The sequence below is a fragment of the Syngnathoides biaculeatus genome, chromosome 14 (assembly GCF_019802595.1).
Source record: "Syngnathoides biaculeatus isolate LvHL_M chromosome 14, ASM1980259v1, whole genome shotgun sequence".
Classification (NCBI taxonomy): Eukaryota; Metazoa; Chordata; class Actinopteri; order Syngnathiformes; family Syngnathidae; genus Syngnathoides; species Syngnathoides biaculeatus.
In genome coordinates this window covers 17,045,638-17,071,418 of record NC_084653.1, presented here as the reverse complement: position 1 = coordinate 17,071,418, position 25,781 = coordinate 17,045,638, and the positions used below count along the sequence as shown (strand labels likewise).

The 25,781-nt window shown below is 41.1% G+C and overlaps 2 protein-coding genes across 4 annotated transcripts in view; one reads left to right on the top strand and one right to left on the bottom strand.

Moving 5' to 3' along the window:
• The window catches only part of stat4 (signal transducer and activator of transcription 4), a 31,969-nt gene extending 18,471 nt beyond the window's left edge, over positions 1–13,498 (top strand). The window contains exons 24-45 of the mRNA XM_061842262.1: positions 157–314; positions 2,945–3,089; positions 3,218–3,304; positions 4,352–4,429; positions 4,508–4,568; positions 4,663–4,721; positions 5,569–5,720; positions 6,525–6,671; positions 6,764–6,862; positions 7,989–8,048; positions 8,146–8,175; positions 8,259–8,349; positions 8,423–8,464; positions 9,092–9,175; positions 9,288–9,386; positions 9,572–9,707; positions 10,924–11,056; positions 11,138–11,277; positions 11,378–11,557; positions 11,910–11,970; positions 12,180–12,255; positions 12,345–13,498. Of these exons, the coding sequence (XP_061698246.1) occupies positions 157–314; positions 2,945–3,089; positions 3,218–3,304; positions 4,352–4,429; positions 4,508–4,568; positions 4,663–4,721; positions 5,569–5,720; positions 6,525–6,671; positions 6,764–6,862; positions 7,989–8,048; positions 8,146–8,175; positions 8,259–8,349; positions 8,423–8,464; positions 9,092–9,175; positions 9,288–9,386; positions 9,572–9,707; positions 10,924–11,056; positions 11,138–11,277; positions 11,378–11,557; positions 11,910–11,970; positions 12,180–12,255; positions 12,345–12,410 (2,184 nt within the window). The 3' untranslated portion in view covers positions 12,411–13,498. The remainder of the gene's footprint in view (positions 1–156; positions 315–2,944; positions 3,090–3,217; positions 3,305–4,351; positions 4,430–4,507; positions 4,569–4,662; positions 4,722–5,568; positions 5,721–6,524; positions 6,672–6,763; positions 6,863–7,988; positions 8,049–8,145; positions 8,176–8,258; positions 8,350–8,422; positions 8,465–9,091; positions 9,176–9,287; positions 9,387–9,571; positions 9,708–10,923; positions 11,057–11,137; positions 11,278–11,377; positions 11,558–11,909; positions 11,971–12,179; positions 12,256–12,344) is intronic.
• Positions 13,499–13,767: 269 nt separating this feature from the next.
• The window catches only part of glsb (glutaminase b), a 32,345-nt gene continuing 20,331 nt past the window's right edge, over positions 13,768–25,781 (bottom strand). Inside the window, exons 10-18 of one of the 3 annotated variants that reach the window (XM_061841288.1) lie at positions 25,417–25,483; positions 24,706–24,756; positions 24,023–24,199; positions 23,681–23,812; positions 23,080–23,172; positions 17,021–17,082; positions 15,844–15,920; positions 14,964–15,027; positions 13,768–14,698 (exon numbers count right to left, since the gene is read on the bottom strand). In XM_061841288.1, the coding sequence (XP_061697272.1) occupies positions 14,560–14,698; positions 14,964–15,027; positions 15,844–15,920; positions 17,021–17,082; positions 23,080–23,172; positions 23,681–23,812; positions 24,023–24,199; positions 24,706–24,756; positions 25,417–25,483 (862 nt within the window). In that variant the 3' untranslated portion in view covers positions 13,768–14,559. Of the gene's footprint in view, positions 14,699–14,963; positions 15,028–15,843; positions 15,921–17,020; positions 17,083–17,742; positions 21,358–23,079; positions 23,173–23,680; positions 23,813–24,022; positions 24,200–24,705; positions 24,757–25,416; positions 25,484–25,781 lie in introns of those variants that run through there. The other 2 variants (XM_061841290.1, XM_061841289.1) reach the window with 2 other exon arrangements.

The window sequence follows — 25,781 nt, the reverse complement described above, 5'->3', positions numbered from 1 at the left end:
AAGTGTATATATAAAACAAAACAAAACCGTGGTCGGTTGATTTGTGGGCAATCACGCCAGAGAACCAATTATTTATTAATTACTAAATAAAATTTGCAGTGTGTCACGTATAAGGGTTCACTCATTTTTTTTTTTGTGACATGCTTTCAGTTGTAAGTGGACTGGTCTCCGTTGTGTGGTCTTAAGATGGCTCAGTGGCAGGCGCTGCTGAGGCTGGACGTAGCCCTTCAGGCGCAAGTGACTCAGTTGTACGAAAGGAAGTTCCCCATACATATCCGGCGCGATCTGAGTGTTTGGATCGAGAGCCAGGACTGGTAAGTTCCACAGTAACGTTGAATGATTGAGCCACCGTGCATCCTAAGTTTGGTAGAAAGTCGTAAAAAGTTGTTCATGCAACCAAGTTGTGAAAAGGCCCAGCAAGAGCCCAGGCCTAAATCCAGTTGAAATTCCACAAAGGGGTCTGAAGATGGCTGTTTCAATGTTTTCTTAAAAATCAATGTCCACCACCTTGGCACAGTGTATTGTGCCGTGAGAGATCTAAAGGTATTCTGTGGGAAATGATGCAATGGCACTCATTTGTGAATCGGTGAGTGTGCGGAGAGCCGCTGCAGTGGTTCACAAACTTTTTAGTACTATCGTGACCAACAATGAAATGCACTCACATTATACACCCATATTTCCATCAAAAACAAGACGAGGTTTTATTCCTTCAAGGGGAAATCCAGTGGTTTACATGTACAGTGTATCCAATAGGTCATGTCATATGTACTCTATTTTGACAATGTGATGTTAAATCCTCTCTCATTTAATAGTGTTTTGAGAAGGTTTTTATCGAGAATTACGAATTTTCAGGGGCGCTACCTTTTTCGCGAGTCACATGACCTACGTGGACAGACGCCGAAGCTCGGCTAAAGGCCTCCGCCGCCAAAGCTCGGCTAACAACCTACCCGGACACCAAAGCTTGGCTAACGGCCTCCCCGGACGCCTAAGCTCGTCTCGCGGCCCGCCGCTGGAGCTCACTCGTCAGACTCCGCGTCATTCCCGTCCAAAGAACCATCCGCGGCTGCCGGCCTGGAGCTCCGCGGGCCTTTGTTTACGCACTTATGTCGTGCATAGGCCTCCCAGTAGTCAGACTCCGCGTCATTCCCGTCCGAAGAACCATCCGAATATTCAACATTAATTACAGCCACAGGTTGAAATCTTTATGGAAGTATTCCTTCGTCTTCCCGATCAACCGATACTGCTATTTCTTCATCACATGAGAATAAATCCGAGAAATCAGTGCTGGGCATAATGGTGTCCCATGTAATCGAGTGTTTGGAACGGCACGTTACACGTCACATCCGCCCACGTAGGTCATGTTACTCTCAAAAATGGCAGTGCCCCTGAAAATTCGTAATTGACAAAAATCTTCTCAAGACTCAATTAAATGAGAGAGGATTTAACATGACATTGTCAAAATAGAGTCATATTACATGACCCATAGGGTACATTGTTCATGCAAAGCACTGGATTTCCCCTTTGAAAAAAACATGGCCCTAGAACAGCAGTCGGCAACCCGCGGCTCCGGAGCCTCATGCGGCTCTTTCATCCTTATAATGCGGCTCTGATTGGCTTGGGAAAATAAATTACTAAAATTTTTTTTTTGTATTTAATTGAAGTGTGTTTTATTTGTGTCAGTTTTTGTATTATTTTAGTTCTAAATTTGAAGATTATTGTGATCTTGAAATATTAAAATATTAATTAAATTATTTGATATTATTTTTTCGTCGCTCAAAATAGACGTCACACTGCGGAAGCGGGTATACCCACTGAAACGCCGTCTATTTTGAGCGACTTTCAAGCCCGGCAAAGCCAATGGAGAAATGTAAGAAAAGAAAAATATCTCAAGAAAATAGAACATTCAATGATGCCTGGGCAGATTCATTTGCATTTACCTCGGGCGAGAGTGGCCTACCAGTATGCCTAATTTGTGGAGAAAAACTGGCTAACAATAACGGTCAAATGTTGCAAGACATTTTAACAATACACACAGAGCCTTTGCTGAAAAATATCCAGAGGGAGAAGAGAGGAAAAAAGCTGTTTCGGAACTGATGCAGAAGGCTGACCGGGCGAAAAATCAATTCAAGAAGTGGGTGAAGTCTGCAAATTCAACTACATATGCAAGCTTTGTGGCCGCTCAGGAAATGGGCAGGCATGGGAAACCGTTCACAGATGGAGAATATATGAAAGAATCATTCCTTAAGATTTCAGAACACTTATTTGCGGACTTTAAAAAAAAAGACGAAATTGTGCAGAAAAAAGTGTAAAGGTAAGAAAAAGCAATATATACAGTGTTATCTTCATTTTAGATAAGATAAATGGATATAGGGATGACGCCTCATGGCATTTTTCTGCTTTCGTTTGCTACATGGACAATTTAAATTCAGCTTTTTAATTTATTTGAAAGAGACATTCATTGTTATTATTTTTCAAGAATTCAAAATGTTCAAAATGGGTTCATTAAATGAATAAAATGTAATTTTCTCTGTAGCACGTGGATTTCATAAGAAACATGCTGCGGTAAAGTAGTATAAGGTTTTTTTTTTTTTTTTTTCATTTTAGATGTGCGGCTCCCAGTGTTTTCTTTTCCGTGGAAACCTGGTTCAAATGGCTCTTTCGGTGTCAAAGGTTGCCGACCGCTGCCCTAGAATATGTGGATGGAGACCCCATGTGGACAAAAATAATACCTGCCCTTCACATGCACTATTTTATTGTATTAACAGTAGAATACTCACTTCTAAATGTAGTCTACTCAAGATGCAATTGGCCTTTCTTGTTGGGGTATGTTGAGATAAACTTATTGTGCCATATACCTGCTGTATGTACGAGTTAAGGTCTTAAAATATCTTTTTTTTTTTTTGTTTGTTTGTTTTTTTTTTTTTTGGGTGGGTTTTCTTCTCAGGCTTTCAGCATCTCTTGATGACCAAAAGGCGAAGACTTGTTTCAACTCTCTCCTGGTTTACTTAGAAGAAGAATGGAGCCGCTGTGTCAACCACGAGAACATTTTGCAGGGTCCGGATCTTCCCGGAATCAAAGAATACGTGCTGGTGGGACAGACTTTGGACTTTCAACTTACAACATTGCTGCTGTGCTTTTACAGTTTGAGACTTTTTTTTTTTTTTTTTTTTAAATCAAAGCAAAATCCTATAACCAAATCCTTTCTATTTTTACCTAGAACGTCTTTGAAAACAACCCTAAGAACCTGGCTGCTATCCTCTCCGAGTGCCTAATAGAGGAGCAGAAGATCCTGATTTCAGCACAGGTAAAAAGATTTGCAATACGAAAATTGACGTTTCATTGGAATAACATGTTATGGCAACAGACTAGCACTAGGGTACTTACCGTAATTCCCCGCCTACAGAGTGCAACTGGTGACAAGCCTCACTGGGTACATTTGTAAAAGAAATACCATTTCAAGTGCCCACAGTGAAACACAAGATATTTACATAAAAGACACAGAGTTTAATGCTAGCGTTGCCCTAGCACTGAGATAAGTTTTATATTAACCGGCCCTGTTAGCATTAGTATCGCATTAAAGCTAGCGTTAATGCTAACAAGGCCGGTGAGAATAAAACTTACCGGTAAATATCACTGAGACACGCCAGTAGCACAGCAGCAACAGGCTGGCGCAGCGCTTACAGGGCCGGTAAAAGTCACAGACGAGATATTTACAAAGAAGGACAGTACACAGAGAGACACAGAGAGCTAATGCTAACGCTAGCACCGCGCTAACAGGCAGTTGGAAAAAAAATAAACATACCGGTAAAATCACTAAGACATGGCAGTACCACCGTAGTGCAGCGCTATCAGGGCCGGACCGATAAAAGTCACTTCCTCGGCACATATATTCCACGGTCTCATTCTTACCTTTTCCCCTCGAGTGGCCGTTAGAAAAAATGCACAAATTAGCCGCATCACCACATAAACCGCAGGGTTGATAGCATGTAAAAAAAAAAACACGGCTTGAAGGCCGGAAATTCCGGTAAACAATTTTATTGTACTGTCAGCAAAAATAAACAGTGAGCAGAATAGCCGTAGTTAGACCGCGTCTTCACCCAGTTTATTTGCCGGGTCATGGTTAAGAGAAACTCTATGCAGTGGGGTGGGTGGGGGGGGGGCGAGGCTATTATTATGTAGATTGAATTTTTCACAACCCGTTAAAAATTCTAAAGGACGCACCCACAAATGAAGTTTTGGGGAAAAAGCGTCGGACTCGTTTGATTATTTGTTCACAGGAAATTGCAAAGTCAAATTTCCGCCAAACCTGTATGACTTTTTTGTTACTTTGTTTGTTTGTTTGTTTTGGCAGGCTGGCGTCTGTCCAGCTGAGGAAATGACGCAGCCAACACTGGAATTCAAAATCGCAGACCTGGAGAGGATGTCGCAGGTTTGTAACTCACCTCAGCCGACAAAAATGTTGCCCCATTGTCCGTCGCTAACGTGCTCAAATTCGACACGATCGTAGGAGGTCGGGGAAGAGATCGCATCACTGGCAAGCCTGCACATACTCCTCCCCATCACACACGGTACTTATTTTTGTTTTTGTGACACAACATGTGAGTTTTTTTTTTTTTTTAATTCCTGATTTTTTTTTTTTTTTTCCATCCATGTCATTGGCAGAGGAGCAGGGCATTTGGGACACTGTGGAGAAATGCAACTTTTTCCTCCAAACAAAGCAGGTAGTGTGGATAAGCCACCTTGTCACTTGCGCTCTGAGAAATTGCGATCAAAATGTTGTGATTTATACAAACATTGTATTGTTCATCTGTCTAAGCCAGTTGACATATAGTGACAGGCAGAACAATTAAATGCTATCCCACTAAATGGCAGTAGTGTGCTGACTTTTTTTTTCCTATTTTGTTTGGTGATGTCCAGCGATTTATTACATTATTTATGTATTCATTCATTTTCTGTAAAATATGTAGGGATTCACCACGAGGTGATCAGCAACTACCACTAGCGTACGGGAAATAAAGTAAGCCCCGTGAATTTAGAGTTCAGCAATTCAATGCAGTTTTCATATTTCTTCATAACGAGTAGCGGTGTAACAATTAATTAATGATGATTTATCAAATTAATCAATAACTTTTTGATGATCAATCAATTTAGAGAATTTCAGACTCTCAACAATAAATCTGGGATTTCTTGAGTGAAATCAGATCTTTGCGTTTTAATTTTATGGCCAGACCCAACCAGAAACTGAATCATAATTTCATAATTGATGTTTTGGGATTTTCTTCACTTTCAATTTGAAACTTTTTTTTTTTTTTTTTTTTTTCAAACTGATGGTGTCAAACTTTTTGTCAGTCATCCAATTAATCCATTAACTGAAAAAAACATCAACATATTAATCTTATGGTTGCAGTGCTCAACGTGTACGGGGGTGGGGGGGACGGGTGGTAGTGGCCTGTATTGTGCAGATGAGCCATTGCTCACCCTACACGTTTTCGCTCACCACAAGCCAGCCCTGAATGATTAAAAATAGGGCAAATATTAAATATGAAGACTTTATTTTTTTTCCTTCAGATTGTCCTCAAGCAGCTGAGGAGCATTTTATTGACCGCAGAGGACGCGGTGCAGACGCTCACCACCGTGGAGTTGCCCGAGTGGAAGCGGCGCCAGCAGCTGGCCTGCATCGGAAAGCCCGGTGACACCTGCTTGGACCTTCTGCAGAAGTGGTACAAAAACCTTCCTTGACTTCAGGGGGGCATTTTATGGAAAACTGTATTATCGTTGGGGAATATTAAACAACCAAGTAAATCTTTGTTTGGTGAGCCGGCCTTTTTTTAAAATGCGTTCCGCATTTCCGCCCCACTGCTACATGTGTATGTTAGTCAAATTAGCCAACGGTGGCTTTGTGCAATGTAAGCAGAGCTGCAAAGAGTTTTGTTGGATGCACGTTGGCTGGGTGTAGGAGAGCATGTGAATAGCGAAAATCCGTGGAATCTTGACAAAGGCCCAATAGAGCAGCAAGAAGAGATTTTATTGGGTTGGTTCCATCCCTGTCGCCCCCACAAAAACGGGGGTGAGGGGGATTTGAAAAAATAGCCGGAGATAGGTGAATGCACGGCTCTATGGGGGTCCACTGTGGAGATTTACAGTTGAAAAGCGGTGAAATTGTTGGCTAGATAGCAACGTGTAGATGCGGCAAATACACAGTATACAAGTATAATGTTTGAACGCCTCCCTGCCATCGCTTATTAGCAATTATCCCCCCCCCCCCCCCCCCACACACACACACACACACACATACACATTCTGGAACCGGTTCTCGTCGTCAGTGTAATTGGCCGAGAACATGTGCATGACAAGGGCAGAAAGAAGTACAGTACATTGTAAAAAGTCTGATAATTCTTGACCCCCTGGGAATTTTGATGAAAGAATGTCAGACATTTTACATCTGGGAAAAGTTTTTTTTTTTTTTTATGTGTTATAAATCAACTTTTAAAAACAATTAGTCTTTTTTGTTTGTTTTGTTTTAGGTTCACAAATGTGGCTAAGGTGCTCCAAGAAATTCAACAGCATCTGACCAGGGTGCCGGACCCCGACGGGGGGCGTCACACCACCGAGGTCACGCTCGCTGAAATGAATCATTTCACGCAGTCTTTGCTCACAAAACTTCTTTCCAAGTAAGACACGACATTGCGACTGTTGCCGTGTCGTGGCCAAGCACAACGTTTATGTTGGGCAAAGCCGTGACGCAACATGTCTCTTGTTTCAGCGCTTTAGTGGTGGAAAAACAACCCGCCTCATCAAACCTGGCTAACATCCAGCGACCTCTGGTACTTAAGACCAAGTCCAAATTCAGCGTAAGGCTGAGGTGAGAACGCATCGTTTGTAAGCTCGACACGTTCGAAAGCGAGGACCCCCTATTCCTTCATAGCAGCTTTTCATAACTTCAGAATCAGTTTTTTTAATTGGTCATAAATTGTCAGAGCAAAAAGCCGTTAGCTAAACTTATTATGAATCTTGTTGACTTCTTGAGCTCATGAATTTTATGTGCGTGACTCTGATTTTTGTATTTATTTATTTATTTTATTTATGGCAATCCATCCATCCATTTTCTTAGCCACTTATCCTCACAAGGTTCACTGGAGTGCTGGAGCCTATCCTAGCTGTGAATGGGCAGGAGGCAGTGTACACCCTGAACTGGTTGCCAGCCAATCGCAGGGCACATCGAGACAAACAGCGGCACTCACAATCACACCTATGGGCAATTTAGAGTGTCCAATTAATGTTGCATGTTTTTGGGATGTGGGAGGAAACCGGAGTGCCCGGAGAAAACCCACCGAGGCACGGGGAGAACATGCCAACTCCACACAGCGAGGGCTGGGATTGAAGTCCATTTCATTTGGTTGTTACTGTAATATCAGCAAGTTGAGCAAGTAGTACACAAGTTTGAAGAAGGTGAGGGTGCATTTTTCTGGGCTCATCCTGAAACTTCACTCCAGATTAATTAAAATTAATTACTTGCAAAACAGTACTTCCACAATTTTCATCCATTGCCCTTCAAACACGATTATCCTAACTACTAAACCCGTTATACTCTTACAATCGTAATAATAGTACAAATAGAGATAATTATTTGAATTTCATCTTTACATTAAAAAGAAGAAACTGGGTTTACATTTTTTGGAAAATTTGTAAAATAACCACAAAATACTAGGATTGGCATTTTGGAAACTAGCAATGATCCGTTTTGATACAACCACAAAGATGCGACGACATATGTGCTCGTTTACCGTGAAAATGGAATGTGTCAAGTTGAGGGTCCTTGCGTGAAACGGCGGCCATTTTACACTTCACAAAAAATAATAAAATCAGATTGATTGGGTCCTCAGAACTGTGAGGCCAATGCTTTACCAGCTGAGCCACCGTGCCGCCTTTACACAAAGTATTATTATAAGTTTGGGTTACAAATCTCTTATCTTTTGTTTGCTTCTCAGGTTCTTGGTTTATCTTCCAGAATTCCGATACATGCTTAAAGTCAAACCTCTAATTGACAAGTAAGTCAAAGACAAATACTGTCGTGTGAGACCATTAAGAGACAAAATTAACGCCTTGCATTCTTTCTTCTTTTTTTAAAAAATCTCTGACAACAAGGGATGTTGCTGAGAAAAGTAAAATGAAAGGGTAAGAATTAAGTTTCATTAACGAATAAGTCTTATGTGGCACGGAGTGGCACTTATCAGAGTTCTTTTCTCCCCATATTGCAGCTTCCGTCACTTTGCTTTCACCTCGGACTTGAACAAAGTGATGGATGAGGACATCGCTGGCTATTGTTTGGTGGCAGAATTTAAAGACATGGTAAGAAGGGTGAAGTTTAACCCCGTTTTGCATGAAAATATGAATGAAAAATATGAAATACAATTTCTTCCAGGAACTTCAGGAAACCAGAGAGAGCGCTCCGGGATCAAATACGGTAGGGCTTGGGCTCAATAGATGGCGCACGTTGGTCATTTATTTACTCGTCTTGCTCTTTAAGTGCTTGATGTGGTTGAGGTTTGCACACAGGTGTCAAACTCGAGGCCCGAGGGCCACATCTGGGACATTATGTGGCCCGTGAAGGCAAATCGAGTGTGTCAACTCCTTTTGATTCTTGTGAAACTGTTACAAAATTTGAAATTGTCATTTACCATAAATGATAATGCTGAGAAATTACAAGCATTTTTATGTTACCACATATAAACAATAGTTGAAAGACCCATTACCCTTGATTTTTCTGATTCCAAACTTTGTTCGTAAATTGATATAAACATGATGATGAGGTCATTTAATATTTTGATTTGTTTCACAGTCATAACAGCCCTCATATGGTAAATGTAACTACAATGAGGCCCGTGGCAAAAAATTGTTTGACACCCCTGGATGTGCTTTTTAGTGGAAATGTTTTGGATTAGAATTCAATTTCCGGCCTTTCCGTGTGGCGTTTGCATGTTCACCCCGTGGTTGTTTGCGCTCCAGTTTGCTCCCATATTCCAAAAAAAGATGAATGTCGTATTCATTGAAGAGTTAGGCCTGTTTTTCATTCGTATTTTCTCATTGGCAGCGTTCTTTGGCCGTCACAGAAGAACTTCACGTCATTACGTTTGAGACAGATTTTCAGTGCAATGGACTGCGCTGTCGCATTGAGGCGAGTGAGCGCGCCAATTTGAAAAGAAAGATGAGAATTTGTCTCAAAGGATGTGTTATTGAAGTTGAGAGATTGTAATAAATAAAAAAGAATTTTACCTTTTACCTTGTAGGCTAGGTCTCTGCCAGTCGTCATCATATCCGCTCCCGATCAGGGTCACAGTGCCTGGGCATCAGTGATGTGGTACAACATGTCCACCAGTGAACCAATGGTAATGACACCACCACACTGGGTCTGTAGGGTTGATGCTGATTCTGCCAAGTGGGATCAGCGGATCAGATACGACAGAATCATCAGTCTGCTAAACAGAATGATTGCACTCCGTCGGTTCTGCTAAGATTCAGGTCATTTGTGTAAAAAAGCAATGTCAAACTTGTATTTTTGTTTTCTGTTCAGAACCTGTCGCTGTTTTCCGACCCTCCTCCCCTCTCCTGGTCAGACCTGTCCCAGCTTCTGAGCTGGCAATTTTTGTCCGTCGGAAAACGGCCGCTCGACGACAACCAACTTTCCATGCTCAGAGACAAAATTGTGGGTAAGACACAAAACAGATCTGCAATGGACCTTTCTGACTGGCGATCTTCACCTCCGCCCCCCCTTAGCAACAGTTGCCATCTCCAACAATCTTCCATAATGGCGACTGAACAGAACAGGTTTGAAGTGGATTCTCTTATCGCGTATTCCCAGTAACATTGCGGTATGTTTTTTTTGCCAAATGCGCCAGACTTGTCCAAGAGGGTTCTACAAAGAGGTCTCAACTATTTCACGCAAGGATATGTACACGGAATTAAGATTTTGGACGGAGCAGGACGCAATATCAGAGTTACAGCGAAACGTTGGCGATCGATGCAAAAAAAAGTTTGACGCCTCACAAAGTTCATATTGAAATCCAACAGGATAAAATAGTGGAATCGTACTGTGCATGTAAAGCAGGGGTGAGTACTTTTTACTTGGAAAGATCACGAGTAGTATCATTGTAGTCTTTAGAAGTGTGTGGGTGCATTCATTTGACTTGGCTCATAATGGTACCCAGTGCTCTGTCTTAAAAGTCCGATATGATACAAATAAGCGAATAGACATTTCTCTTGCATGACAACGCGCATTTACGTATCCTTCACCCGACTCATCGGCATAAAACATGACACTTCATTCAGCAGGTCAGCGATACACTAACAAAGTGGAAGTTGTTCTCCCGCAATGTATAAAGCACTGACAATAATTCAATCAAACTCAGAGAAGATACTTCCTCCTCACTTACCTTTGAACATACAGCCTTGTGTTTGTTGATATTGTCCACATTTAATTGTACGTGCGGTCTTCCGCGAGCCTTAATCCATCGTAGACACTTTGTCAATTGTGTTTGAGGCTTTGGAAAATGAATCAACGAGGCCCCTTGTGACCGAGCATGATATCTTTCATCAGAATTGCACGTGCCCCAAGCGCCTCTGAGGACCATTTTCTCCGTAACATTAACTTACACTACTGACAACCAGCATTGCTTGTGGGACAAGACGGCGAGAGTAGCGTGTCAAGCCAGGGGTTAAGACAATGCGGCCATCTTGTCGGCTATTATTGTACGAGTGATTGACGGGTCGGAAAGGTCCATTGTGGAGGTTCTCGCAGCTGACCTTGGACAAGAAGCAGGGTACAACCTGGACTGGTTGCCAGTAAATCCGAGGTCACATTTAGAGACGGAAAATCCACCAGCCTGCCCGTTGGTGTTCATTTGAACATTGCGAATTTCCCCACAGAGCATCCCACCGGTTTCGTCAACTGGAACTCATTTGGCAAGGCTGGTGGTAAGAAAAATGGAAATGTGTGGCTCTGGCTGGACGGAATCCTAGATCTCATTAAAAAGCACTTGGTGGACCTGTGGCGCGACGGGTAAACCATCTCACCCCAAAAAAAAAAAAAATTTCTGCCTGATTATCAATATCTTCAAGTGGGCTTTTTTATTTTTTTTAGGTGCATTATGGGCTTTGTGAGCCGGAAGAAAATCAAGGAGCTGTTGCAGGAAAAAAAGACAGGCACCTTCTTACTCCGCTTTAGCGAAAGCTACCAAGACGGCGCCATCTCCTACAGCTGGGTGGAACACTATAATGGAGGTACGCGCGGGTAGATGCGCACGTTCTCGGCATCTAGCGGACGCTCATTTAAGCAAAACCGTGAAGAGAAGAAGCTCAAAGTCACCGTGTCTGTCTTCAGAGGCCCAAGTACACTCCATTGAGCCCTACACTAAGAAAGACCTGGTCGACAATCCTTTGCCCAACGTGATTTACGACTTCATCCCCAGAGTTCAGGGCATCATCCGAAGGAACCCGCTGCTTTATCTTTACCCAGACGTGGACAAAGACGCTGCTTTCAGGCGCTACTACACCGGCTCCGGTACGCACCATCATCTCCAACTGCCTTACTAAACACGTTTGGGGCGCATTTTTGAAACCACTTTTTGGGATTTTGGCCTTTGAGGGGAAATCTCAGGATCAACTCTGGGAAAAAAATGCACTATAAACCTTTTCCAGGCATAGCGCTGGATGTGCTCACAAGTGATTACGGGTTGTTCATTTCAGCAATTTGCACGAGTAGTACACAAACAAGTTTGAAGAAGGTGAGGGTGCATTTTTCTGGGCTCATCCTGAAACCTCACCCCAAAGCAGAATATTGCCAACTCTTTGTGAGCCGTATACTGTAGTGTATTAACGTCGAGAAAATGTATGGAAATGTTTTATCTGTGCAGATAAGGTGGCACCTAAAACCTATTTGGGTTATTTGCAACGAAAGCGTCTGAATGTGACCGAGTAAGTATGAGATAATACATACTCTATATTTCTTTAACTTTTGTTTTATTATACGTGTGTGTGTGTGTATAGAGAGATGTACACACAATATGGTTCTATGGGATAGACGGCCATTCGCAGACCCAAATGAAGCCCACAGAGGCCTTTTAGGTTTTAAAAAAAAGCTGAATTTCTTTGTTTGTCTACCCCCACCACCCCCCCACCCCCAGTTTGCCTATACCTCCTCCTTCACCACCACAATGCTTGCCCATTGTGGACGTGTTCCCCTCCATGGCTGCCACTGATGTGAGTTTCACTTCCTTACGTCCCCCTTTTAAATTATTATTTTTTTTTTTTACATTTTTGTAAATCTCATTCTGTTTGTCTTCCCACAGGACAATTCCGATCAGAATGACACTGACATGTTCGTCTCTGAGCAACATCAACTTTGTAACCTTTGAAAAGATTTGATATGGATAAAAGGTATTTATGGATAGGGTTGTTTATTTGGCGATGTGTTCACTACATGCACTGATTCAGTCATTTGCAGGCGATTTGGTGATGAAGTGCTGCCTCCACAGTTGAAAATACTGCTATACTCCTATTCATGGTTGACAACTCGAGTTTACCTATTTACGGTTTTCTCCCCCCCCCCCTTTTCTGAGGCGCTTATCCTCACAAGGGTCACGGTCATCGGGCAGGAGGCGGGGTACACCCAGAACTGGTTGCCAGCCAATCAGAGGGCACATCAAGACAGTCGCACTAGGGGCACTTTAGAGTGTCCAATAAATGTTGCATGTCTTTGGGATGTGGGAGAAAACCCACGCAGGCAAAGGGAGAACATGCAAACTCCACACAGGCAGGGCCGGGATTGAACCTGGGTCCTCGGAACTGTGAGGCCAATGCACTACGGCTGCGTCACCGTGCTGAGATGTGCGCTCTCTGTAGTGTCTTAAAATGCTACAAGATGCCAAAGAAGTACAGTATTACTGTATTTATATTATATTACTATACAGCCTTGTGTTTGTTGATATTGTCCACGCCTTAATCCATCGTAGACACTTCGTCAACTGCATTTGAGGCTTTGGAAAATGAATTAAGCGGGCACCTTGGAAGCTAGCCGGATATCTTTCATCTGAATTGCACGTTCCCCAGACGCCTCTGAGGACCATTTTATTCGTAACGTGAACTTTTCCAAATGCACGTGACCGATAACCAACATTGCTTGTGGGACAACATGGCGACAAGAGGGGCAAGTCAAGCCAGAGGGGTTAAGACAATGCGGCTATCTGATTGGCTATTATTGTACGAGACTGACAGGTCGCAAAGGGGCATTGACAGACAACATTTGTATGTTTGGGGGAGACCTAAATTTAGTCCGGATCATTAGCAGCAATTGTGGAGTCTTTGCATATTCTCAAAACAAATCCTTTATCATTTTTTTCAAAGTGTTTTAAGATGAGTTTGAAATATTAGTGTTTTGGATTCATATAGTGGTACAACACTGGAAACTATTAATACAGGCAATAAAGACTCATTTTCAAAAGGGTGACAATATCATGGGTGGTTTTTCGCTCGTCGCAACAGGATTGTGTTCCTGTCCATGTTGTAGACTCGATACGCACATAGTTGGGGTATTCTGACCAATCTTTGGAGGTAATTTTGGCTGCACTGAAATACGTGAATTACTTGCAAAATTTTCACCCGTTGCCCTTCAAACTCAGAAGTTACAAGTACACGATGATCCTGCAATACAATCATACTAATAATAAAAATAGACCTATTTTTTTATGTAATCTTTACATTAAAAGGAATAAAGTGGGTTTACATTTTTTCAGACCATTTGTAAAATAACCACAAAATATTGGGCTTAGCATTTTGGAAACTTTAGTAGTGATCTGTTTTGATACAACCACAAAGATGCGACGACATGTGCTCCTTTACCGTGAAAATGGAATGTGTCAAGTTGAGTGTCCTTGTGCTTACCTTGCGTGAAATGGCGGCCATTTTACACTTCACAAAAACAAGTTGTCGGGAAAAAATAAATCCATCTAACATCTTAGTTGTACGTCATCATAAAAAGGTCACCTGGGCGTCTATTGCAAGTGGAGTTCTTTTCCAAAACGGCCTTCATCCATTTCGAAAAATGATGTACCCAAATTTTGTCTGAATAAATCTGAGTCGACACACGTTAAAAGTATACCTGATGAACGCCGTTACTTCGGCCATTTTTGGTTGGGCGGGGCTTTTATTTTGGAAAAGAGCTCTTCGAGTCATACTGAAAAATACATTTCAAATACATTCTTCTTCGTGTGAGTCGATAAATAAGAAGACTAAAAAAAACAAAATGATATGGACAAAAGCACTCGTCAAGTGGCAAAATTCCAAATCAACGTCTCCGCAAATAACAACGGTAATACAAATCGTCAACTATCCATTTTCACACACGGCAACGCACCAAAAAACACACGCAGAGAACAATTCCAATTCCAACGGCGATTACAGATGACATATTACGCTTCTTTACATACTAAATCATGTCAAAGGTCCACTCGCGTGGCAATTTGCAGCTCGCAAGAGGGGAAAGCGAGCCATCGCCCACCCTTAATCTTACAGCAGACTGTCCAAACTCTTCTCCGCGCTGTCGGAGTCGTCGGCCGGCCGGTCTTTGCCGCTGTGCAGCTGCAAGACGGCAACCACGTCGTGGTGGCCGAAGTGCACGGCCTCGTCCATCGGCGTGTTACCCCACCTGCACACAGCGCCACAGTACGTTTGGAACGGAAAATACTTGCAGAGCAAAAACCAAACAAAGCATCAAATCGGGTTTTCAGTCGCGTTTGTCCTTGCTAGGGTCAAAGGTGACTTGGAGTCTTGTCTTAGCAGACTTGCAAACCCAGACTGGTTGCTAGCACATCATTAGGCACATACGTTCAGTTTCATTTTTTTTTTTTTGCATAATATTTTACCCCCAAAGCAAGCCGAGGCATGTTGCAAGTACCCCATCGGACACCCACCTGTCTCTGGGAACCGGGTTGACCTTACAGGCCTCCAGCAGGAAACGCGCCACCTCTGTGTGACCTGGAAGCACAATCTCAGTCACAGCCAGTAAATTGCATTCTCTATGGGGTTTAAATCCGCAGATTGACTTCGCTAGTTTTCAATCATTCACGCCCTGGTTACAACTTAACTACCCTATATGCCTGCGGTTTATGCGGTGATGCGGCTAATTTGTGCACTTTTTGTAATGGCCGCAAGGGGTGCTTGAGCGGAAAAGGTAAGCGTGAGACCGTTGGAAAATGTGCCGAGGAAGTGACTTTTAACCTGTCTGGCCCTGTTAGCCCTGCGCTACCGTGTTACTGCCGTGTCCCAGTGATTTTTACCAGTATGTTTTCTTTTAACTGGCTCTGTTAGCGGGAGACTAGTTAGCGTGGAAGCGCTAGCATTAAACTCTGTGTACGGCCTTTCTTTTTAAATATCTTGTTTCAATGTGGGCACTTGCGGCTTTTACACAGGTGCGGCCTATGTATGTACCAAATGTCCTTTACAAATGTACTGGGTGAGGCTTATAACCAGGTGCGCCCTGTCGGCCGGGAATTGCGGTAGTACCTCAAAATTTGTCTTCTGTTGGGGAAAAACTGAAATTCTAAATTGAGTTAACATGTTTTTCTGTTTGCAAATGGTGACTTTCAGCTTTGTTTGTTGTTGAATTTGACAGTTGATCGGATTGAGCAAAAACGGTGGTTCATGTTGTCAGCAGTGACCAAGAACTTTTTGTGAAACATTCGAAAGGCACGAGCCTCGCTCGCATTTCATTGGTTTTGCCGTCGTAACTGAGCGCCACTCTACAATGTCGCTTAAGGCAATAAAGAAAAGAATAAATTGTGTGCACGCCACCCTCAGCCGCTGCCACGTGGAGGGCCGTTCTGGAATCGTAGTCCCTCTGCTCCATGTTCATCGACGACAAGGCAAACCTGCACGCAGATATATGGTTTCTTTTGTATCACCTTCCACTTATGGCATATGGGCTGAAATGAAGTACATGCACATGTATGACATGGAATGGGAATGAGGGGATAAGATTTGGGGGGGGGGGGGGGGAGATCTGGTGACAGTATAAATTATTTTAATTAAATACATTTTAAATTATTTTGATATTATTCCCATCTAATGGGTACTTTTCACTTCCAGGTTAATACATTTAATATTACACGTATGGACAGGAGTACTATATGGAAAAGATTTGTAAAAGGCAAAAATAGATAATTTTGTATTAAAGTGGTGCATCAACTGGGTTTGAAGTGGAATGAAAACCTGTCATAAAACGAAATTAAAACTACAGATAGATTTCTATGGGGAGGAGTGTTTGTAAATTGTCATATTTTTTAAACTTAAAAATACACAGGTTTTTATATATATATATAATATATATATATATATATATACACATATATATATATATATACACACATATACACACACACACACACACACACACCTGTATATTTTCTAAAGCACATGGATTAAAAAAAAAAAAAAAAAAAAAATCTAGTATTTTAAAATCTAGTCTTTTAAACTTAAAATTTGTGGGTCAATTTGACGCATAAGCTTTTAATATTGAGTTAAAAAAAAAAATCCAATTTGCTGCAGGTCAATCTTACCAAGAGGATTTAAATCGAGATTTTCATGAACATTGAATTATGCGGGTCAGTCTGACCAAGAGGGTTCGTAAAAATTAATGAGTGGCAAATTAATTTGATTTCAACTTTTTTTTTTTCCCAAATGTGGTTCAAATTGACCAAGGTCTAGGAATATTAATTTTTTTAACTTTTTTTTTTAAATTTTAGAATAGGCAACTTAAATTTCACCAATGGGGGTTTTAGAATGTGGAATTACTCACCCTTCGGAATCAGAATCATCTTTATTGGCCGAGTATGTGTTAAAAAAAAAAAAAAAAAGAAACTTGTCTCTGGTTGGCGCAGCCATTGTGATACCATAGCAGGTCAAAAATAAAAATGACCAAATCAAAATCAAACTAAAAAGCATGCATGGATGCGTGCACACTGTGGTTCACCTCCTCAGCGCCGAGACGTCTCCTGTGTAGGCGGCAAACAGCAAGTTAATGACAGACTTGACCTGAAGACACAAGCCACACAGTCACAATTGTTGATTATTTCGTACACACCATTCAAAAATGATGATTACTTTCTAGGAAAGTATTGCTAACGCTATTATTGTTCCATCTTGTTTGTTGCAGTTGTCGCCACTGCAATTGCAAACTGGGAGTCTTGCTTTTTGTTATCTGTCCCCTCCAAAAACTCATACGGTGCTACCTTGACTAACAAGTTTAATTCATCACGTGGCCACGCCTGTAACTCAAAAACACTTCGTCATATTTCCCCATTGAAATGAAACAAAATGCTATGAGTCCTCACCAAAAAAAAAAAAAAAAAAAAAAAAAAAAAAAAAAAAAAAAGCCTACATGTTAGGGATGCCATTGTTGTCTTGTATTTTTTTTCTTGTCTCTTGGTGCCCCTGAAACCACAAATTAAGTTATTGCTGCTCTTTTTTTATCCTTTTGGTACTAAATCCCCCCCTCACCCCTCTCCAACTATGTCAGCGGTGTTGCCTTCGTGGTTTTGCTTTTTGTTGTCAATTTTCTGTTTCCTCTTAATTAAAATCCGAGCATGTGCTTCTCTCTTGCTTTAAGAAAAACTGCAACAGGACTGAATTTTCACATTCGTTTTGATGGCCATGGAAAATCAGCCACCCAATTGAAGTCTAAAAATGTCAGGATGAATAACTAGGAGTGCTTTATTGGACTTTTACAAAAACACCACAGACATGCTGTCACAGTGAAAGAAACAAATGGGATGGAACAGTTACAATTGTGTATTTTATGGAGATGTCATGTACAGTTACACACGTATGTGGACAGAAAACAAATTCAAAGACAAAAAAAAAAAAAAAATGCTTACTTTGGAAATGTAAGGTTCATTCGTCAATTTCTTATTTAGTCTTTTTAAAAAAATAGCATTACTTACAAAAACTTACATTTCCAACGTCACACTTAATATGTTCACACATTGAATAATCTCCCCAGAAACAAATCAACACAAATTAGTGACATACATGAACATGAGGTGATTTTACATAATTGTCATTCATCATACAAATTATAGAAGAAAAAAAAAAAAGAGCATGCTAACAGTGACAAGTCCACAAGCAAAATAATAATAATAATAATTATAATAATTGAGAAGCCTCTTGCCAGTAACAGTGATTTGCATTTGAGTCATCATTGCCGATTGGATGCAATGAGGTGGAGATTTTGTCATGCCGATGAGAGAAAGACAACAGTAGTACGTACAGTAGTTCATCTGCTGATCCATTCAAGTTACGTTCAATTTTAAGAATGCCTTTGGGAAAATTAAAAAGAAACTTTGCTAACAGGCAGCTCATAAAATTTTGAGCCCATCATTTACTTCCACACCTAACAATTTATATACAAGCAATTACAATAATAAAACACACCCCGAATACGTCCTCAAGTCAAGTCCAATGAAACTTGTCCACAGAAGCTTTTTGAATCATTTTATACTGCACGAAAAAAAAATACTTTCTCAACGGTCACGCACCAGCAAAAAAAACCCCGACCCGGTCCGATAGCAGCGGCAGCAGCGGCTATTGACTCTTAGAGGAAATCCACTGGTTTGCGTGAACAATGTATCCAATAGGTCATGTCATATGTACTCTATTTTGACAATGTAATGTTAAAATCCTCTCATTTAATAGTGTTTTGAGAAGATTTTGATCAACAATTACGAATTTTTAGCGGCGCTGCCATTTTCGCGAGTCACATGACCTACGTGGGGAGCTCACAGCTGTGTATGGAAAGTATTCCTCCACTTTCTCGATCAACCGATAGTGCTATTTCTTTATCAGATGAGGATAAATCAGAGAAATCACCGCTGGGCATAAATGGTGTCCCGTGTAATCGAGCCTTTGTTGCGCCACGTAGCACGTCACATCCGCGCACGTAGGTCATGTGACTCGCGAAAATGGCAGCGCCCCTGAAAAATCGTAAATGTCGATAAAAATCTTCTCAAAACACTATTAAATGAGAGGATTTAATATCATATTGTCAAAATAGAGTACATATTACGTGACCTATTAGATACACTGTTAATGCAAACCAGTGGATTTCCCCTTTAAGTGAAGTCAGCGCCACTAATGACATTCCCGTTCCCTTACGAGGATTCCCAGATCCAGTAGAGCGCAATGAAAGCTCTATTGTGACACTTGACACTACAGTATACACACACTTGAGGAGAACACTAACTCCTGGCAATACAATAAGAGTCATGTAGCTAAATAATGAGAACCAATACTTCCCTTAAAGAGGATAAATTATGCAGCAAGTGAATTTCATAAGCAAGCCACCGAATTCCACTCAACGGCGCCGAGAGATTCGCAACCAGTGTGCCGCGACGGGAAAATGTTTATTATTTATTACATATAACGCGTATCTTTACTCCTCTTTCTACGGCAGCAACGCAACATTTTAAATGCTCATCTATTACACGCCGAAGTGGAATCGTGGGTTAACTGTGACGAGCTATTAAAACTTTACTGAAGTAAAATACATGTTTGACATTACAAACCTCGACTCAGTAAAGGTTGGTCAACACTACTGTAGCAGACGGCCCAAGTACGGTGCAACATGCAAGAACATTAATACCCAACTGTCAGTTCAAAAGTCACATTTTGCATAATATGCCCCCTTTTAAATCAGAGTTAAGCAGCTTGAAGAGAACTTTACCTGGGTACTACTGTGCTTAGCGGTAATATAAAAACGTGCTAATGTCACTAATTACACATTAATTTCTTCTTACTGAACTGTCAACAACATGATTGTCGCGGGTCATCGTGTACGCAGTAGTCTCGCTTGAAGGCGCACGTAAACGCACATGCATTTAAGTGTTCCTTTCAAATACAATATTTGCCCCAAAAAAAATTACAATGCCGGCCTGAACCCTCCTGCTACGTTTGTTTGGTTGATACAGTAAAAATATTGTTGGATCAATGTGACCCGGGAAAAAAAAAAAAAAAAAAAAAAAAAAAAAACCACACCTTTTTAGCCCCTTGGTACATTTTATATATCATTAAAAATATCCATCCATCCATTTTCTTCACCGCTTATCCTCACGAGGGTCACGGGGAGTGCTGGAGCCCATCCCAGCTATCAACGGGCAAGAGGCGGGGCACACCCCGAACTGGTTGCCAGCCAATCGTAGGGCACATGGAGACAAACAGCCACTCACAATCACACGTAGGGGCAATTTAGAGTGTCCAATTAATGTTGCATGTTTTAGGGATGTGGGAGGAAACCGGAGTGCCCGGAGAAAACCCACGTAGGCACGGGGAGAACACGCAAACTCCACGCAGGCGGGTCCGGGATTGAACACGGGTCCTCATAACTGTGAGGCCAACGCTTTACCAGCTGAGCCACCGTGCCGCCCATCGTTAAAAACATAAACGCCATGTTTGCAAACCGACAGTCTGTTCATCTATTTTTAATGGTAATACATTAGCACGAGCGAAGCTAGTGAGTAGCTTGGGATTGAATTCATTGGATGATTTGTAATATTGTAATTTAAATTTGTACTAACTGATTGTGTATTTGAATGAAGTGCATTTTAATTACAATTATTTCCACCCATTCTCTATGATTTATTTAATTAACAAAGTATAATTAATAAATTAATGCACAATTCCACTAATCTGTTTTACAGGACTCTTGATAAATTTAAATGCTCAGCCATAAATTGCCCCACCCTGGTGTGGAAGCCGGTTGCACTACAGCTACACACGCTCAATGGCAAATGGACTACATTTATATAGCGCTTTAGCTACACCATCACAGTGCCCCAAGTGCTTGACAAAGGCCTCCCGATTCAGCCGTTCAAAGCAGCCACCGACGAGCTGCTCCCCTTACTGAGCCACAGCCGCCATGACCGCACTCACGCACACTTTTGGGTTTCAAGTCAGGCCGTAACAAAGGGTTTATAATCATTTACAAGGTTGTGTACACGCTAAGGCAGCTAGCGGCTCGGGAGGAAAAAAAATACAGTGAGTAACATAGCCCGTCACAATTAAAAAACAGCAGTGATTGCTTCAAAAGAAATAAATAGTCCTCCAATGGACATAAATATTTGAGGGTAACAGAGCCATGATCTATATGATCACACACATACGCATGTATTATTCATTGACATTGTCCATCCTATAGACTACAGTGGTGGAGGTATCCTGATGAGACTCGGTGGGTGAGACTTTTTTCCAAAGGGGGGCTTTCAGAGCAAGCTCCTGTTGGAGGCTCTCATAGTCCATGGGTCCGAAGAATTGCTGCTGTGTCAATTCACATGGATAACAAATTAGTGTACTAATAGGAAAATATACTGTATGTGTGTATGTAAGCAGAGTATTGTTAAAAAGTATTAGCCCCCTTCTCTTCTATTTTGCTATAGGTTCCCCACTTAAAGGTTTAAATCCTCAATCAATCAAATAAGTGGATGAGCAAACTTAAACCGCTGTTTTTATAATGGTAATTTCATTATTGAGGGGAAAAAAATATTCAAAAAGAAATGACCCCCTTATTAAATCATACATTAATTGTGACCAATCACAAGTTTTGGTTCATTTTCATTTTTGATCACAGTCAAACCTGTTCAAAGAGATTCCAGAACAGGTCCAAAATTGACATCTTTCAGTCTGGAAAGGCTTACAAAAGATGTTTCTAAATATTTAGGATGCAAATGAACCATAAGGGGAGCCATTAACCTCAAAACGGAGAAATTACAGAACAGTAGTGAGCCGTCCCAGGAGTGGATGGTCACCTCAAGGTGACACCGATGACTCATTCAGGAGGCCACACAGGAACCCAGTACGACAGCTAAAACAACTCCAGTCCTCCCATGCCTCAGTCAGAGTCAGTGTTTATGACACAACAAACAGGAAGAGAATAACCAAAAATGGGATCCATGGCAAAGTTCCAAGGATGAAAAGCACTGCTGACCAAAAACAACAAAGTCTCATCTTACTTTTGCATAAACAATCCTGAATGATTCCAAAGACTTTTGGGAAAATCTTAAATAGACTGACGAGATGAAATTGCAACTTTTTAGAATGTGTGTTGCTCAGTATATCGGGCATAAATGTAGCATATAGGAAAAAAAAAAAGGTTTTGGAGGAGTCTCATCAAAATCCAGACTTTAATCCTATTGAAATGCAGTTTATGCTCAAAAACCCTCCAATTTTACTGAATTCAAACAATTCTGCAAGGAAAAGTGGACCAAAATAGCGCCACCGAGATGTGACCAACTCGTTGCCAGTTATACAAAATATTTTATTTCAGTTGTTGCTGATAAGGATGGCCCAACCAGTTATTAGATTTCAGGGGCAATTACTTTGAATAATGTGCCTGGTAATTTTAAATAGTCTTTTTTTTTTTTTTTTTTTTAAACAGCATTTTAAGTTCACTTGGATGAAATATGTCCGATATTTGTTTGTTTGATAATTTCTCACTGTAATGAGGAAACTATGCAAAAAATAAGAATTTGATAAGGGGGCTCATACTTGTTCACAGTACCACATGTGTACATGAATGCATGTGCAGTACATCAGGAGAGTATTTACTGTACTTCACTTTTTTCCCATATTTCTTATTCTAAAATCTGATGAAATTCATTTTTCGCAAACAAAAAAATACATGACACCCCGTAATGACAATGATATTTTTTTTGCAAAAAAAAAAAAAAAAAAAAACAAAAAAAAAAAACATGGAAATCACATCCATCCCATTTTGAATAAGGCTGTCACAACAAAATGTGAGAAAAGTGAAGTACTAAAGTATTCACAGGGCTTCACTTGAAGAATTTTGAAGGGAAAAATGAATTTAAAATATGAAGTAAAGTGCGTACTTTGTGGATATATCATTTATACTGTGTGTTCCAAAGCCATTTTCTGTTGCGTTTAAAAACATTTCTGTGAGAGTTAAATACAGTGGAAGTAGTAAACACACACACACACACACACACACACACACACACACACACACACACACACACTTACCCGCTGTTCTCCTCCTTCTCGGCGAGGATCGTGCTTCTTTGCAAAGTGCCTCAGGTTGTCGTAATTGTGGAAATTAAAAAGTTCCACCAGGTCCTACAATGCAAATGTGACGTTAAAAGGTCTGACTACAACAACTATTTATTTGCCTTGGTAATTATAACATAAGCTGTGTAGAAGCTGGGCCAGACTCCCCTCAGACGGAGACACACACGTCAATAACTTAAATTGGAAGTTCATCAACACAGTAGCACATTTCTGACTACTTCAAAATATGAGGATTTGTTAGGATTCAATTGTTGTTCCTATACTACATAATTTGTTACTGCCAAGATTACAAAAAAAAATACTTTTGCAATTTGCCTATTTTTGTTGGTGCCCACATTGAATGTTCTGGTTTCAGTGAGCGTAACTCCAAAATAACACAGAAGCCACGCAATACAGAGAAGGTAATATTGAAATGTAACTAATAACTTTCACGTGAGATATTTTGGAAGAAACTGTCGCTTTCGGGCAGTCCAGTTTACACATGTAAACAGATTTCCACGTCTGCATTAGGCATGTCTGAATCTATGGCATACACACTCACTCGTCATTTACATACCGTGCAGAACTGAATCCCTCTGACCGAGTTCCCCAGTTTGTCCAAAGGTGGAGACCAGCACATAATACCCATCACGTTGGGTACCACCAGCAGGATGCCCCCTGACACGCCCGACTTGGCCGGCAGACCCACCTTTGAAGGAACAAACAGGACACGCTGATGAAATTATGAGATACAGCGACACACATATTTCAAAGGATATTTTTACCTTCCAGTTTCCTAATAAGAAAGTTGGTCAATCTGACCCAACTATTTTTTTAATTTATTTTGAAGCGGGTCAGTTTGACCCTCAACTTAACATAAACCTAACCACATGAGCATATAAATCTCATTTCCACTTACATGAAAGGCAAACTGTCCGGAGAAATCATACATTCCGCAGGAATGCATGAGGCTCAAGGTGTTTCTCACAGCCTCGGGGCTGAGAACGCGCTCGCCCGAGATGGGACAGATGCCGCCGTTCGCTAGTGTGGCGGCCATCACGCTGGCGCTTTCGCAGTTCACCTCAATGGAGCACAGCTGAAGGTCCAAAACACACAATCGGTATATTTTAGTCAGAGCATTATTTACATTATTCGGCCCCGACAGAAATAACCCCCCCCCCCCCCCTGTATTTTGAATTGTAAATAGCAGTGATCAAAATTTGCTTTCATTGGGCTCTCAAAATGTAGCAATAAGTTGATAACCGGTAAAAAAAAATATTTGGGGGAATCAACCAAAATTGTCTAGAAGAGTATGCCTCAAAAAATCAAACAAAATTATGGATTAAGGTCTTAAAGGCTGAGTAGTTGTACATTAAATTTAGTTTGGATTATATCATGCAGTGATTAAGTTCATTTTTTAATACAAATGTGAACGTTATGGAAGGAAAAAATGTTCATTGCAAAAAAAAAAATATATTATATATATATATATATATATATATATATATATATATATAATTTCTTGTGGTTCAAAAAGGATTTGTAAAAGGCAACAACTTAGACGGCGATCACCACTGATACAGTATGAAGAAAAAGAATCACCTGGAAGTAGAGGTCCAATACAGATGTCATGTCTGTCCCCTCAGGAAAACACTGCGGGGAAAAAAAATGTGGTTTGAGACAAAATGCAGTGTAGAGAGACAAAAAAAAAAAAAAAAAAAAAAAAAGCAAATACTCTTATTCCATATTCATGCTTACAAGCTCTTGTCGAAATGAAAATTTAGTGTAACAGCAAAATTGGGAAAAAAAAAAAACATTTGGTCATAGTCTTCACCCCAGTTTCAACCCTCCTGTTTATGTTTGTTTCTCAAGAAGGGCAGTCATGTTCCCAAATGTTTATTTTAGGACTTTAATTCAGAAAGTGAAACTCATGTACTACGTAAACAGCAGTCAATGGGCAGGAGGCGGGGTACACCCTGAACTGGTTGCCAGGCAATTGCAGGGCACATGGAGACATCACACCGAGGGCCAATTTAAAGTGTTCAATTAATGTCGCATGTTTTTAGTATGTGGGAGGAAACTGCAGAGCCCGGAGAAAACCCACGCAGGCACAGGGAGAACATGCAAACTCCACACAGGCGCGTGTGGGATTGAACCCGGGACCTCAGAACTGTGAGGCCCACCTTTTCCAGCTGATCCAGCGTACCGCCCAATTGGCCATTATGAATCTGTATAATTTTGTATATGCGTTTCTCTTTTTGAATTTAAGTAGTGTGCCATGAGAGTAGTGTAGGTCGTGAAATGAGGTCAAACCTTTTTTTCTTTCAAGTAGTAGCCGATGGCGAAGTTCCTGTCTCCTGATTCACGCTCCGACTGGAATCTGTCACACAAACACAGCAGACACTTTGACGGCATGTGCGTGCGTGTGCACTTGCGTGTATAAATTCCACTGCACATCCCTACTGCAGGTTCCTCATGTATACAGTACAGTAGTCATGCAATCACATGACTATTACGCAACCCGCGTCCCTGCTGCCGCGTTGCTAACAATCATGAATCATGCACATGAGACATGACTATCCATGTCTCTCTGTTAAACTGGTTTCGAGGGCAATTTTTTCCCCCTCATCATCCAAAAGGGGACTATTAAGGGAGTCCTCCCAAAAATGGCTACTTCA